The sequence below is a fragment of the Mytilus edulis genome, chromosome 4 (genome assembly GCF_963676685.1).
Source record: "Mytilus edulis chromosome 4, xbMytEdul2.2, whole genome shotgun sequence".
In the NCBI taxonomy this organism is placed as follows: Eukaryota; Metazoa; Mollusca; class Bivalvia; order Mytilida; family Mytilidae; genus Mytilus; species Mytilus edulis.
Genome location: NC_092347.1, coordinates 85,365,879 through 85,383,605, shown reverse-complemented (window position 1 = coordinate 85,383,605; position 17,727 = coordinate 85,365,879). Strand labels below are relative to the sequence as shown.

The window sequence follows — 17,727 nt, the reverse complement described above, 5'->3', positions numbered from 1 at the left end:
CAGCAATAGTGCTTTATAAATGTTCATTTTTTCTCCACCATACCTTAATATGCAATAATTCAAACTACTCTTCTAATCTTTCCATGAGTGATTTCCATCACTTTGATTGTCAAAACCCTTCAGAATGTTTGGTCCTCGATGCTCTTCAACCTTATACTTTATTTGACATTTTTAAAAGTTTGGATACCAGTGTCATTGGTACATCTTTTGTAAAAGAAACATGCATCTGGCATATAAATTTTAAGCCTGGTATCTTTAAAGAGTTAAAATGAAATTTATTTTTTAAATAAAATCTTAATTTTCTAAATACAATTTAAACTTTTATTATGATCTGATTAAGATTAAAGGAAGATAAGATCAATAGGGGAGATCAATGAATTTAGATTATCTCCCATGGAAATTCATTGACAACATATTGCTTTTACAGAATATTATATGTTTGTGTTTGCCATTACAAAAGGCAAGAATTAAATATACTGTTTCCAGAATTGGTGTTGGTTGCATTATCAACAATTTGTTACACTTTGTGATTAGGTTAGTTGAAGGGGAACTACTTATGCCAAGTCTGTAATAATTGGTATGCAGTTGTGTAAGCATTTTCACATCTCATTTCCATGGAGATTATTTGGCCCTTCCCCCTCATTCATGGTCTGTAGACTTAAAAGAAATTCCATAGTTTAAATGTGAAGTTTGTGATAAGGTATGTGTAAGGTAAAACCACAAATGGTAAGTCAATGGAATTTGGTATGCTGTTGTGCATTGGCACATCTCATTTCCTTGGAGTCCTAGTCTATTGGCTTTTAAACTTTTGCATAGTTTAGAAGTTACAGTTTGTGATTAAGTCAGCTTAAGGGGAAACCACAAATGGTAAGTCAATGGTATTTAGTATGCTGTTGTATTACTATTGTTACATCTTATTTCCATAAAAAAATATTTGGCCATATAACTTCAGGCATGGTTCATTGACTTTAAATAATTCCTATTAATAGTTATAATGGCAAGAGAGTTTATAATTCCAACACCATCAGGTAGACTTCACCTGACCTCAACATTAATCCATGGATCAGTGATAAGGGTAAAGTTATGTGGTTAAATCCATATCTCAGATACTGTAATCAATAGGACAACTATATTGGATGTATGGAATTATTGTTGGACAAACATGTTGAAGAGCATTGAGGACCCACAATTCCAAAAGTGTGTGCATAATACGGCTTATAAGTTAATCTATAAAATTCGACTTAAGAAAATTGACTTAAAAGTGATTCAGTATCTTGGCTACAAAAAGACTATTGACATAAAAAAAAAATACGGATTTTTTGTATTATTTAAATTTGCTGTTACAAAATATTAGAAATTATTATAAATTAAGGAATGTATCTCCCTCATGCAAAGCTCTGATTCCTTTCACGAATTTGACTATACTTTTTGGACCTTTTGGATTATAGCTCTTCATCTTTTATATAAGCTTTGGATTTCAAATATTTTGGCCACGAGCATCACTGAAGAGACATATTTTGTCGAAATGCGCATCTGGTGCAACAAAATTGGTACCGTTGATTTTATTACTACCACTGGGTCGATGCCTCTGCTGGTGGACTATTAGTCCCCGAGGGTATCACCAGCCCAGTAGCCAGTACTTCGGTACTGGCATGAAAATACGGATTTTTTGTATTATTTAAATTTGCTGTTACAAAATATTAGAAATTATTATAAATTAAGGAATGTATCTCCCTCATGCAAAGCTCTGATTCCTTTCACGAATTTGACTATACTTTTTGGACCTTTTGGATTATAGCTCTTCATCTTTTATATAAGCTTTGGATTTCAAATATTTTGGCCACGAGCATCACTGAAGAGACATATTTTGTCGAAATGCGCATCTGGTGCAACAAAATTGGTACCGTTGATTTTATTACTACCACTGGGTCGATGCCTCTGCTGGTGGACTATTAGTCCCCGAGGGTATCACCAGCCCAGTAGCCAGTACTTCGGTACTGGCATGAAAATACGGATTTTTTGTATTATTTAAATTTGCTGTTACAAAATATTAGAAATTATTATAAATTAAGGAATGTATCTCCCTCATGCAAAGCTCTGATTCCTTTCACGAATTTGACTATACTTTTTGGACCTTTTGGATTATAGCTCTTCATCTTTTATATAAGCTTTGGATTTCAAATATTTTGGCCACGAGCATCACTGAAGAGACATATTTTGTCGAAATGCGCATCTGGTGCAACAAAATTGGTACCGTTGATTTTTTTATTGGACTACAAGATATTACCTGACCTTGAATTCAATTACTTTCATTCCACAATGTTTAGTTTTGGACTATTTCTAAGGCCTTATATTTGGTGTATGGAATCATTAAGGTGCACTTGTCCGTCTAACATAAAGCATGGTTTCATAGGACAATGTGTAGTTTTTGTGGCTTGGTCTATTTCTCAGATATTGTAAGCATAGGTAATGTGTATTCAGAACATGGGACAATAGTAAGATGTACATGTCTGTCTGGCAGGGTTCATATGACCCTTATTTTCGTAATTTCATTAGCCAACTTAATAAAAGCTATATATGTAATAGGTCAACTATATTTTGTGTATGGAATGATTATAATGTGTACATGTCTGTCTTGTAGCGTTCAAAGGACATTGACCTCATTTTCATGTTTCATTGGTCAATGTTCAGATTTTGTGGTTCGGTCTGTTTCTCATGCACTTTAAGCGATATGACCACGTCATTTGGTGAATTGAAATATTGCATGGTCATGTGTCTGTCTGACATAGTGAATCTGACAGTGACATCATTTATATATACGCATTCCTTTGGGGACGAACTGTGTGCCTCTACTTGCTGACCTCTTCTTCTTTTTTTTTTATTAGTCTGATACCCTTCAGCCACATTCACATTTCACATTCAGATATTGAAGATGTTCTTTCCATTAACAATTCAACTTTTCGGATTGAGTGCATTTATATACCATCTAGAACTAGAAATTAAAGAAATAAGACAAATAAAATTGAGAATGGAAATGGGGAATGTGTCAAAGAGACAAAAACCCGACCAAATAAAAAACAACAGCAGAGGGTCACCAACAGGTCTTCAATGTAGCGAGAAATTCCCGCACCCGGAGGCGTCCTTCAGCTGGCCTCATTTTTAGACTTTTACCTCGAATTTGACATAAGCAGTCATCTCTGTACCAAAATCTATTTTGAAATTATCAATTTCCTCCGCCTTAGTATACTTTTTGTTTTCTTTGTTACATATGACCTGGCTCTGTACTTAAACATCTCATCATTGTGTTATTGTTCAATGATTATTTCTATATTCTTGTCTTTTATTTTCGTTTATATGCTTTGTCTATACGACGTGTCTCTGTACTTATATATCCTTTCAGTGTATTATTGTGTCATGGTAAATGTTGACTGCAGTTCCCCTATTTTTGACATTTTAACCTCTTGTGTCTGTTTGTTTTGTGCACACATCATTGTCAATGTAATGGAATTTTAAGCGACTGTCATTTCCGTGAGAGTTTTAGCTAGCTATAAAACCAGGTCTTATTCAACATTTTCTACTTTAGAAAATGTCTGTACCAAGTCAGGATTATGATAGTTGTTATCCATTCGTTTGGTGTGTTTGTTCTTTTGAAAAGGCCGTTTTATTTGGGAATTTCCGTTTTGAATTTTCCTCGGAGTTCAGTATTTTTGTGGTTTTACATTTTCCCTCGGTTTTATTTAAATATCACTTTCTAAAATCATTTCTTGTTTCCTATAAAAAAAAAAAAAAAAAAAAAAAATAGCCCAAAACACATGAATAAATTCAAAACCATTTGTCCATGATTGAACCAAACATGAAATTTTGATAATTATAGTAATTATCAAAGGTACCAGGATTATAGTTTAATACGCAAGACGCACGTTTCGTCTATAATAAGTTACATAATAGTATTGTACATAGGGGTTGAAAATAAGCCGAAAAGTCATTTCTTAAAAGAAACAAATGCATCCAAATGTCTATTATAAAACAGAATTATGTCATCAAAAAATGTACATGAAGTTTGTAAAAACTCATTGTACATAGATATATCAAAACATCAGGTCTTTGTCTATAAGTATGGGTATCAACAGGGGATATATTGTCTGTACTTAAGCTGTTATAAATGCTTCAAACTTCAGACACAAGTTATTGTCGAACAAACATAAGTTTCTATTGGTTGGATATAGAAATAAATGGTATTTGGAATGTGTTAATGTCCTGTATTAAACAAGTCAGGAAAATGGCAATTGTTATCTTTTAGTTCGTTTCTGTTTGTGTTGCATTGTCCGTTTGTTTTCTGTTGCACTTTAGTGTTTATGTTGCTTCGTTGTTTTCCTTTTATATTTGATGTGTTTCCCTCGGTTTAAGTTTGTAACCCAGATTTGTTTTCTCTCAACCGATTTATGACTTTCGAATAGCGGTATACTTCTGTTGGCTTTATTTAACATCCTGATATAGTCACTTCATATATCTTGGCATTCTTGGCCGTACTACCTTTTGTTGTGCTACATCCTATGTAAAGTTGTCCTGTTGGAGTAAATGCGACAGAAAAGGGATAGATAATATCCATGTCACTTGTTTTATAATATGCCATCAGCAGGCCGCCATTGTTCAGGATATGAAATGCATCATTACCTGGAACAGATACAATAACATTGTCTCTAGGTGTTGTCACTATGTCTCTTGGTAAAAATGTTATCTCCTTGTTGATCTTTGTATCTCCAGTGTATATATTAATTATTTCACCACCCCGTCCTAACACTACAACTCTAATACTGTCTTTACTTACTTCATCCACCACATGAATGTTCCCATTCCTGGTGCGTGTTATTCTGTAGGGAAAAGTGAATATTGGTTGCTTTTGTTGATCATGTTTATACACTCTTTCATGGTCTCCATTCTGATTCATTTGTATTACAACTCTTCTTCCTTCTCTAGGGTAGTCTTTATTAACACCTCCTACTAGAACTTTATTGTCACTTGTGATATACAATGCTATAGGGAGGAATGGTGACACATTATATGCTGAGTCTGTTAGTGTACCTGTATTACTACTGATTTGCTTTAGTCTTGATTCCCCCGTAGATATTAGAATACTATTTGATTGAGTGAGAGCCAGGCCGTATATTTGGATATCGTAACCGGATAGTATCTTTAGGTTGGTTCCATCAGGTTTAACTTTTTGAACTAAACCAAAAATACCAGAACTTATCCAGAAGGAGTGATCAATAGATGAGCATACATATTCTACATTTTCAAGTTCAGTTTGATATTGTTTATTCACCACTAGATTAATATGTGGTGAATGAGATGGATTTTCAAACTCAAGCATACCAATGTTAGACTGAGTGATCTCCCCTGGAACAAAGTTTGGTATAGAGCCATAATTCGACTTTTGATAATACATTTGGGTGTCAACAGATTTTTCATATTTTTTTAAATCTGTAAAGAACTTTGAAGCATCTGTTAATAATATCAGTTCCTGGACTTCTTGCTTTTTGTTTTCAGCTTGTGAAAGTAAATCTGAGACAACATGTATATCAGATTTGATTGTGTTAGAAACTGTTTCCAAATTCTGATCTAATTCATCTCGGAGTTTTTGAAAACACTTTTCAACAGCTGCTTTGACAGATTGTTCATGCTTAAGAACATCTTGCTTTACATGGCTGTATTTAGATTTCTTTGCAGATAAAAGTTTGTAAAGCTGTTCTTTTTCAGAAAAAAATTCTGTCATGCTTCTTTGAATTTTATTTTGTCCTTCTCTCAGCTTGCCTATTTTCATATCATATTCTTCTTGAATTTCTGTTAGATCATGTTTTATGTGAACTTTTGACACACAGGTTGGACACACAAGAGTGTCACATGTCTTACAATAAAGACATGTATATTGTCCAGTATGGTTTTGACAGGGAATATTTGCAAAATTTAGTTCTTCTTTATAAAGACCAATTTCTTTTATATCAATTACTCTATGATCCTTTGCAGTCTTTACTCTTAAATGTACCTTCTCCTTACAATGATTACACAATAAAAGATCACAGTCGAAACATTTCCATTTAATGGGTCTATGCGTTTCACATAATCCACAACTAACAGGAATTTGCCCTATTTCAATGGATTGTGAATAAGCCATTTCTTAAGTAAGACACGGTACTCTATTTCTACTTCCTTGCTTATGAGCAGGTTAGTTCTTTATAAAATTACCCAAGGTTAAACCAAATATTAATTGTATACCAGGGTTTCCGCTGGCGGTCGAAAAAAAATAATTGTGGCGATAAAAATTCGTCATTTGCGAAAGAATTTGGAGAAAGAAATATATATAACGATTTATTTTCCTCCATTTTGTTAATTTACTTTTTTCGAGTTTCTCGGACTTTACCCGATCAGACAATACTCGGAATTCATTAAGATTTGGACAGAAAATCAATAATCAACTGATTGCATTTTATAGCTATCGACAACAAATGACAAATTAATAAATGTGTTGATTGAATTGTTTGACAAAATGATATGGTTAAATGGCTTCCGCTAAATGTCACATACAGAATTTATTTACCACTTTGCGACGCACGTGTTTGAAGCAAACTTTTGACGTCTCCTCTCCTTTTAAAGATAGTTCAGAAAAGAAAGCTGTTGTTGTGACGAAAAATGTTCAAAAGCAAATCTCCGATTTAAAACTTTAATTATCCTTTGACTTAAATATAGGTGATTGATTATGGAGACTACTTTAAAATCGTTTTAGTGACACACGTGTTTCAAGCATAGTTTTACGTCTCAACTTTTTAATTTACGATGATCAAGAAAAGAAAACTGTCGTTATGAAGACATCTATCCAAAAGGTTGGGAACAACCTCTCGAATGAGAGTAACCCTTCAATGTAATGACTACACATGCAATGAGGGATCAATTTCATGTGATAAAAGCTTTTGTTTTGTTGTAAAAACCACTTCTTAGTACAAAAAGGCACATCAGTATTTTTCTTTTAAAGAAACTTTCCCTACGAACTATACTGGTATTATACATTTATATGATCAAAATATGTCCATTAATTTTGTTATATTCCAGGACTTATATCTTCTTTAATATTAAAAGTATAGTGGCCCGCTCATTTAGAAAAGTTGTTTAAAATACAATTAACATTTTTCCCTTTTAAGTTAAAAAAAGTTCTGTTGTTTTTAAGTAAAATGTGTATGCTTATTCTCGTAAACTAAAAAAGGTTTACGAGAATAAGCATACACACAATGGGGCAAAATCATCTTATTTAAAGGAAAGGTTGGGGGGTTAGAACAAAAGGTAAATTTTAAACGAAACATATATTTATGTTACTTGGCGAAAAAATAATAAAGTGGAGAAAAACATATTGTTTTGATGAAAGAGGTGGCGAAAAAAATAATTGTCCCAGGGGAAACCCTGAGTTTTACATACACCTTTATAGTTCAGTTACTAGTTTGAATGAACTTATTGATTAATCAACAATTGCATTGACCTTCATAATAGTGTTTAATGACTGTGAATGGGTTTAAAAAAGACTAAACAATGTTAAATCATTGATATTTATTTACATACAAACATACAATGCATTTAAAATGTAATATCATATAGCACTTTATTTTAGGTTTTGAATTTGGAAAAAATATTAATGATTTTTTTTAAAGGTTAATGCTTACCAGTATCCTTTTATATCAATATAATAATGATATGATATAAAATGTATAAGAATCCACAAATGTTGCAGTAAAATTGTCTCATGATGTTGAGATATGTTTGATCTTAAAATAATGCTTTATGTTTTCTGTTCTAGATAGTATCTCCTTGTTGACATCAGCTTGTCTAGTATTCATAACTTTGTACTTCAAATTTGTATTACATACGAAGACACACTCCTCAAAAAAGAAAGAATTATTCTATAAGCCAAATACTGTGGATTCGTTGTTATTCTTGGGATACCATTTTTTGTTGATTTCAGTGGTACGTGAACCAAGAATTTAAATGATCAGCGAAGCGCAATGTTTTTGATGGTCTTGTATGTGTATGGATTCAAGTATCCACCAAAATGTTTCAATTAATCGAAACATTTGAAGATTAACTATAATTTTATTAAACTGGTGATATAGATTTCACATGAGAGGACAGCCAGGTGGCGCTGTCCAAGGTCATACTTCAGAGCTTGAGGTTCTAGTTGTATTTTAGGGTGGGTACCATAGAAATTCCCAAGTGGTGGGCATATGAAATCTATATCACCAGTTTAATAAAATTATAATTAATCTTCAAATGTTTCGATTGTAAAAATATTCGAATTAGCTCACGCCGCGATATAGCCTTTTTGTGCTAATGCGGCGTAAAGCAACCAACAATCAATCAATCAATCAAATGTTTGGATTAATTGAAACATTTTATTAAACTGGTGATATAGACGATTTCCCATGAGATTTTAGAGCACAACTAGATCATCAATCCACATTGAATTGTTGAAAAACCTTCTTTAGGCCATGTTATTACCAAATATTTCAAGTAATATATCTTTTAATAAACATATATACATTTGTACATTAATGCATCATGATCATAACATATATCATAAAACACAAAATTTTACATTTAGCTACTTGAGCAAAATTACTTTCATTGTCAGTAATAATTGTTTTATTATAAAAATTTGAAAAGTTTTTGCTGATTTTCACCCTGCACTTTTCATAATAGTGTCTAACGTAAGTCATTAACCTAATGCAGCTGACGTTGATGCTGAACGACAGCTATGTGGACCAAAACATTCAATGTTTATTCCATAACTTTTCATAACAATTTTTACCCATCTAGCAATAGTACTTTTGGTGACAGGTTTGTAAGGTTTAACAGTAAAAATAAACACTTTTTGTTCTTTGTTACGAAGAGTTTCTGTTTTTCTTACATACTCCTCATAAGTTCTCAAAATACACAATTTTTCATTGATAATATATCTATCAAATACTAAAGGTTTCATATGTACTCCAGGTTTAGCTTGTTTTAACAATTCACTAACATACTCAACCATTGTGTATCCTTCAATTTGAAAATTATCTAATTCTAATTTATATACAGTTTGACATCTTTGTCCACTCAATAACATAAACAACATAGCTAGTTTTTGTGTTATCTCTAATAAAGACAACTGTTCATTGTCCGATATTATATCAAAATATGTTAATACTTTGTTAACATCCCAATTTTTACTATATTTTGGTAAACTAGGTTTTTTAGTGAAAACACCTTTCATAAACCTTTTAACTAAAGATTCTTTACCAATATTTCTATCACTAACTAAACTACACAATGCTGAAATAGCCAATTTAGCAGTGTTTATACCACTGTAACCTACATTCTGTTCAAATAAGGTATTAAAAAACTCTAGGGGGATCAAACAAATTGATTTCCCTTTCACTTGAAAATAGTTTCCATTTCTTGAGATATGATTTATATTGTTGTCATGTACTATATCTCCATGATTGTAGAATGATGTCGGCAACATTGTTCGAATAAAGGCAACAGTAGTATACTGCTGTTCAAAACTCATAAATCCATGGACAAAAAACAAAATCGGGGTAACAAACTAAAACCGAGGGAAACGCATTAAATATAAGAGGAGAACAACGACACAACACTAAAATGTAACCCATACAGAAACGGACCAAGCATCAGACAAAATCCCACGAGAAAAACAAATGTAACATCAAAACCAAATACATGAATTTGGGATAGACAAGTACCGTGACACGTCTTATCGCAATGTGAATATTTACACTCAAAAATAAGAGAAAACAAACGACGCAACGCTAAAATGTAACACACACAGAAACGAACAATAATATAACCATGGCCATATTTCTGACTTGGTTAAGGTCGTTTTAAAGGAAAACATGGTGGGTTGAACCTGGTTTTGTGGCATGCCAAACCTCGCACTTTAATGGCAATGTTAAATATAACATTGAAATGACAACATAATAATACAGGACTACAATACAAATAAATAGGAGAAACTCCTTTACTTTTGAGATGTTCCCTGACACACAAAAAATCCCAAGTTGAAGATTTTTCCCTGGATGTAGTTTTTGTAGATTTCCTGGAAGTACTAAACTTGTTTGTGGTAGTAAGTATGGTTGTTGACAATTCTGTTGTCGAAGAATTGGAAACCATACTTGAGTTGTCCAAATTGGTGCTACAATCAATGCTCTGTTGACTTTGTCTGTAGTTAACTTCTGCAGCACTTTTCCCAGAAGACTGAAAGGAGGAAAAATATAATAAACATCAGAACTTGTCCATGAAAAAAGTAAAAGCATCAATTGCCATTGCATTTAAATCTGGCAAAAAAGACACATACCGTTATTAAAGCCAGATGCAAACAAGTCAACTGTTATTTTGCCACACACTTGTTCAACTATCTCAAAAACCTCTGGTATTATCATCCATTCCATATCCTCATTAAGTTTTCTAGACAATTTGTCAGCTGTAACATTGTCTTTCCCTGGAATATGTGCAACACTTAGCCAAATATTCCTATCAACACACCAGTGCCAAATCTCTTTAGTAAGTTTATGTAAAGAAGTTATACGTCCCCCAAAATTGTGTGTATAAGATAATGCCACTGTGTTATCAACATACAAACGTATATGTGTATCATGAAGCATATGTCCTAATGATTGCACTGTTAATAAAGCTGCTTTCAATTCTAAAAAAATGATATGTTCCAAAATTTCATCATGAGTCCAAAACCCATTATCAGTCAATTGGTAGGTTTTATTAAAACCACCCCATCCAGTCTTACTAGCGTCACTATAAAAAAATAACTGATGGTTGTGAAATAGTCATCGGCTTGCAGCTGGACGTAATATTATCAATCCACCAATGAAGTTATTCCTTACTTCTAATACCCAACTCAATAATCGCATCAAAATTGCCTTGATGACCTTTTAAGGACTTATCTTTAAATTGTTCTAAATCCTTGAAATACAAAGGAGCATATTTCACTCCTGGTTCACTAGCTACCAGTTTTCCTATTACTCGTGTTAAATCTCTGATTGTTACTTTCTTTTAATAGAGAAGCAGTTTACATTGTTCTATTAAACTCTTTTTCCTTTCAGAAGTTAACTGTAAAGTCATGTTTAATGTGTTTATAATGAACCCTAGAAAAACAATTTCTTGAGTAGGTAAAAATACTGATTTTTCAGGATGAATTGTGAATCCTAATCCATCTAGTAAAGTAACAGTATCTTCGATATTTTTCAAACACTCATGATATGTATCACCCAATAACAAACTGTCATCAATATAAGGCACATTAACGTGTCCCATTTCACGTAATTTTCCATAAACACGTTTTAACAATTTGGAAAAAACACTTGGGCTGCTCGATAACCCTTGTGGAAGTAGTTTGAATTAGTAGTGATCATTTTTCCATCTAAATCTTAAATATTTTTTTATCACTTTCTTGTATCGGCACACTATAATACGCATCTTTCATATTAACGGAAGCCATAAATTGGTTTATCACTGAACTAGTATATATTTGTTTGGGGGCCAGCTCAGGGACTCCTCCGGGTGCGGGAATTTCTCTCTACATTGAAGACCTGTTGGTGACCTTCTGCTGTTGTTTTTTCTATGGTCGGATTGTTGTCTCTTTGACACATTCCCCATTTACATTTTCAATTTTAGTTTAATGTTGTTAATAGCAGTATGCAGAGTTTCCATTTTGAAATGTTATTTTGACAACATTATCATTGAATGATTTGAGATTTAAAATTACTCTAACACTACCATCCTTTTTTGGTCTAATGAAAATGTTAGAATAATATCCATGAGTATCATTACATCTATTTGACACTTTTTCAATAATTCCTTTCCTTAAAAACTTTTCAATCTCTTTCTGAATTAAATCACTTTCGTGCTCATTAAATTCAATTGTTTTATGAATAGTTATTTGGAATGGTATATTGTCTAGTTCAATAGTATAACCAGTTAAAACATTTCTTATCCATTTATCCAAAGTTAGTAAATCCCAGTTTTGAATGAATACTGAAATCTGTCCTCCAATAAAGTTATCTGTAGTATTGTATAACTTGAACATACAAGTACTATACGGATGCATTTAATGCATTGTCTTTGGTTTCTTCAGTTTCTTTTTGTTTTTTGCCCAGAATTTGTCCTTTGGCCAGAATTTGTCTTTTGGCCAGTTTTTGTCTTTAGCTGAACCCCAATGACTGTCCTTTGACCAATTGTGCTTTCTTTTCCCTAAAAAACACCTCCTGATTCCATAGATAACTTGTCTAACCTTTTGTCATCTTTGTCCAATTTGTCCACTTTTTCATCCAGGTTGTCCCCGAATAAAAATTCTGTAACAGGTGTGTCTACTTCACACAATTTCCTGTATTTTCCTGGGACTATAGGCCTTATCATCTGCTTTTTTCCCCTGTTTGCCGTACATATCCCATGAGTTAAAACTTTAAACAAGTCTTTGAATATGGGTTTGGTTTCACTCATGTCCCCTTTTGTCTTAATAATGTTCAAAGCCTTGAGTACCATGACTAATGCTGAACTACATGTCTGAGTCACCTTTTGCATCGCCACATCTCCTTCTCGCTTGGTTTTTAGCACCTCCCATAATTCTCTGTTTACCAGAGATGCTTACAAAATTTAATTGAGCATTCATAAATGCTTGACCATTTTATCATGATAATAGAATTAATATTACCAATGATTAAAAACGAACTTCAGTCTCAAAACAATTATCGTTCAATATATAAATATACTTTTTTGCTTTATTTTGCTTTAATCTTAACTATACTTATATCTAAAGCAATATAATATATAATCTGAAAATATACCTTTATCATTTTGCAATTTTCAGGCACCAAATATTTGTCTGCTTACTTTTGATACTCCTAGTCTTTCAACGGTTTCTCTATAGCTGTTTCAGTAAGTTTTGCCATAGCACTATCTATCTGAGGACCAAACTTTTGTCCTCTTCGTACTCTCTCTCAAACTCTAGAAAGAAGTCTTCGTCTACCTCATCCAGCATTTTGGTCTAAAGAACAACCAACATCTTGGTCATCTTGTTCCTCCTCAGACTCCATATCATCATCTGATATGTCTGACAATTCAGGAATGTCACTGACACTGACAGTTACTGTCCTATCGGACTCTTTTTGTGAATGAGTTTTAGTTTTATTCAACTCTTTGCCTCTAACTTTGTCTTGCAACTGCAAAATGTTTACGGCTAAACTAGCCATAATCTCTGTTTGAGACCCACAAAAAATAAATGAATCCACAATAGAGATATTGTAAGCAACATTATTATGTGTAATAATTTCATTAAATAAGTAATGGTAAATACAATATACTATATACACCTATTCTTTTTAACTTTGAGAAAAAAAACCAAGACAAATGGAGAAGTAACAAAAGGGATTGAGAATGAGAAAAACCATCAACTGAAAATGGCAAAATTCCATTATTCCATCATTTACTGCTCTATTATATGGTAGTCGGAAAGTAGAAGGAAGGATGGCCTTGACACAGGTACGGTGAGTTTTTTAAACTTAAAGTTGCCTGTAAATTATGTTTAAGAGCATTGTATTTTCTAGCATTTAGTTTATACAATATTTTTTATGGCCATCAAAGCATGACACAGATAAGACAATCAAATAAGGATTCTTAAAATGTACTACTTAATAAATGACATGGCTGCTTTGTAATATACGTGCATCCCTTATCGGGATTTATTCATATTTCAGTAAAACAAAATCAATGAATGAAATTAATATTATACAATTATAGCCTTTGTATGAGGTCGATACAAGGATATATTGACCTGAAAGAAGTATATTGACTGAGGACGAAGTCCGAGGTCGATATACTTCTTTGGGTCGCTATATCCTGTATTGACCTCATAAATAGGCTATAATAGTTATATTATTAATTTCCGGCCATATTTGTATCAAAATCGTCATTTGATTTTGTTGGAATTTTATAGACAACATATTGTCTCCTAGTTATATACAGATATTAACAACATATTAGTTGTTATTTCATTTTTTTAATTTTTTTTTTTACATCATAAAACTTTTGACAATATCATGAAATTCATTACATGTCGTCACAAATTATTTCGGTTTTTAGATATTCTAAAAATAACCGTGCAATATGCGTTTTGCTGTGCAATATGCTTTTAGCTATCCGCCGTTTTCTTTCTACCTTCGAAAATATAGTTTAACATGTGACTATCCCTGAACGAATCAAATTAGTCAAAATATACGAATTAATAATAATAGCGTGAATCAAGAAATGGAATTCAAGAATACAAAAACACTGCAACAATAAACTTTTAAGAAGTGCCTAATGATATAAAAAAGTCAATGTCTAAAGTGGTAAAAGAGAGAAGACTAAAGCAGAGAAAACAACAATGTTGTATATTTCTTTTGGAACAGTACATTCCAAATGTAATATAACAAAAATATCGAACTCCAAGGAAAACTCAAATCGGAAAGTTCTTCATCAAATGGCAAAATCAAAAGCTCAAACACATCAAACGTATTAAAAACGACTATCCTATTCCTGACTTGTTACAGACATTACCTTTATGTAGAAAAAGGTGAATTAAATCTTGTTTTGCTACCTAAACCTCTCACTTGTATTACAATCGCATTAAATTCCATTATTTTGACAACAATGTGTGAACAAAACAAACAGACATATTAGGTAAATAGTTATCAAAGGTACCAGGATTATAATTTATTACGCCAGACGCGCGTTTCATCTACATAAGATTCATCAGTGACGCTCATATCGAAATAGTTATAATGTCAAACAAGTACAAAGCTGAAGAGCAATGAGGATCCAAAATTCCAAAACGGTGTGCCAAATACAGCTAAGGTAATCTATGCCTGGGATAAGAAAATCCTTAGTTTTTCGAAAAATTCAAAGTTTTGTATACAGGAAATTTATAAAAATGACCACATTATTGATATTCATGTCAACACCGAAGTGCTGACTACTGGGCTGGTGATACCCTGGGGGACGAAACGTCCACCAGCAGTAAAAATGTAAAAAAAAACGTCAACATTGTGTTATAATCGTAATCGCTATAAAAATGACATAAAGACAAAGCCCATGAGCAAAAATGAAAGATAAGAATAAACAAAAAATATCACCACACCACAACAATACATTGGTGCGATGCAAAAGTACCCAGACAAGCCATAAGATATAAGCAAAAATGGACTTCCCAGTAAAGGTTAATTATTTAAAAAGACGAAGAAATAAATACTAGAACAGGTAATTCAGGTAATTATGATGTAAAACAAAGTCAGCACTCAAGCAGCTCTGTCTGCCAGGAAGTATCAAATTAAAATTAGAATGCAAATGGGGAATGTGTCACAAAGACCAGACAACCCGACCAATGATCAGAAAGCAGCCGAAGGCCAATAATGGGTCTTCAGCACAGTGAGAAAATCCGGCACCTGGATACTAGTGCTATGAAAATGGACGTCACACTAAACTCCGAAACATATGAATGAACTAAGTTTAAATAAAAACACACAAGATAACTAAGGCCAGAGGATCCTGACTTGGGACAGGTTAAATCTGTTTTGTGGTATATTAACCCTCCAAATATACCTCTAGAAAATGTAGAATACACAAACACACAGCAAAATGCACAGTAAAACTTAGTTAACAAGACAGTCCGATGTCCGAATATGTAACCGAAGAAACTGAGCAAAAATAACAATGATGTATAAGTAAACAAAGGATTACTATCAGTTACTATTGCCAAGCTCCGCTCATCATGATGCCTCGATGCAGCTAATGAAATATGGACAGACTTTACACAATCTATTATGCCAATTCTTACAAACTTTAGTCATGATGATGGATATATTATAAATAAATACTTTTGTAATATGACATTTCACTCCGGAGACGGATGGGTCAGAAGCTCATAATACATAACTCCATAAAAATCCTGTGCTCAACAAGAACCTCCCCCCCCCCAAAAAAAAAGAAAGAAACAGAATGAAAAAAAAGTTGGAATAAGCAGAATTATCAAGTTTATTACCTCCATTACATCGTTCCGTATTACCAATTTACAAATCAATGAATAACAATTGTTTCTTTATTTCTTTTCAATAAGGAAAGGGGTGAGGGTATGTATATATATGTATGTGCATTCGTTAGAAAGCCACCCCATTAACAAGATGATACAGATTTATTTATAATAGTCCGTCTTCGTCACAGTTGGCAACTTCATAAATATTCGAATTTTTAGTCTGTAGTATAAAATTTTGTATTGGCTTATATTTCTAAAACTAAAGCAGTTGTCTCAGGGGTCTCAACTTATTAATGTCTAATTATACAAGAATTTTGCTACTGACGTAAGGCTGTGGTGTTCAATAATTATATATGGATTTAACTGAAACAAATCCGGGTCACAAACCAAACTGAGGGAAACACATTAAGTAGAAGAGAAAAGAACAACAGATACACTTAACTGCTACAAAAAACAATGCCAACATACATACAAACGGACTTTTTGATAAAAGCTGCCACATTCCTGACTTGGCACAGGACATTTAAAGAAAAAAATCCTAGGTTGAACCTGCTTTTATGGTAAGTAAAACCTCCCACTTATATGGCAATATTAAAAATATTGCTAAAATAACAACATTATGTGACAGGAATACAGTACAAAAACATGCAGCAACACTCAGGACAGAGAAATGCATAGATAAATGGTATAATAGTAAATTTCAACATGTACATAACAGAATAATAACAAACACCTAAAATTAATTTACCAAAATAAATCAATATCTCATAATAGAATAATGAACTGTGTGCACAAGAATGTATCTGAAAGTGGGGTCTATTTAGCATTCATCTGTTTATACTTGATTTCCATCATCAGACTATGGTAGTCAAACATGTTTTCTTTCACACATTTCTCATGTAGCAATGAACATAATGGCGTCATAATTGGTCAGCAGCTTCAGTTTTGAGTTGTAACTTGCAAGTACTTACTGTTGGACAATATTCAAAATTGTTCAATATTTTGAATGAACTTTAAACGATCTTATAGTTGTTTTTTTCTGTGTCATTTTGGTCTCTTGTGGAGAGTTGTCGCATTGGAAATCATACCATCATCTTCTTTTTTTATATTTATAAATTGTCACACATTTCTCCAGTACTAATAAAATTAAATGGAGAATGTGTCCCCATTGACACAGATGATGCCCCTGCCATACATTATAAAGGGACATAACTCAAGAATGATAAAGGTGTCCATAGTTTTAAACAGACTTGTTACTGTATATCATATTTGTATTTTGTTTATTGTTTTGTACATAAATCCTGCTATTAGTTTTCTTATTTGAATTGTTTTACAGTTGTAATTTCAGGGGATTTTATAATTGACTGTGTGAGGGATAGGATTTGCGCATTGTGGAATGCAGTACAGTGACCTACAGATGGGTCTCTGGTGGAGGGTTGTCTTGTTGGCAATCATATCAATTTATGACTTTTGAACATCCGTATACTACTCTTTACTTTATTTGTATACCACATTTTATTTTTATGTTGTAAGTTTGGTGATGAATTTATAACCAGTTTTCCACTATGGTTTCAGAAAAATCAACATGTTGTAATGAACAAAGTAAGTTGAAA

General features: G+C 32.6%; 1 protein-coding gene across 1 annotated transcript; it reads right to left on the bottom strand.

Moving 5' to 3' along the window:
- Positions 1–4,480: 4,480 nt before the first annotated feature.
- On the bottom strand, positions 4,481–6,172 carry LOC139521577 (uncharacterized). Its single transcript, XM_071315053.1, has one exon. The coding sequence runs from the start codon at positions 6,170–6,172 to the stop codon at positions 4,481–4,483; it is 1,692 nt and encodes a 563-aa protein (XP_071171154.1).
- Positions 6,173–17,727: the final 11,555 nt, after the last annotated feature.

Excerpts from the sequence above, each read along its gene's own strand:
- LOC139521577 (XM_071315053.1), bottom strand. The coding sequence starts at position 6,172 with ATGGCTTATTCACAATCCATTGAAATAGGGCAAATTCCTGTTAGTTGT.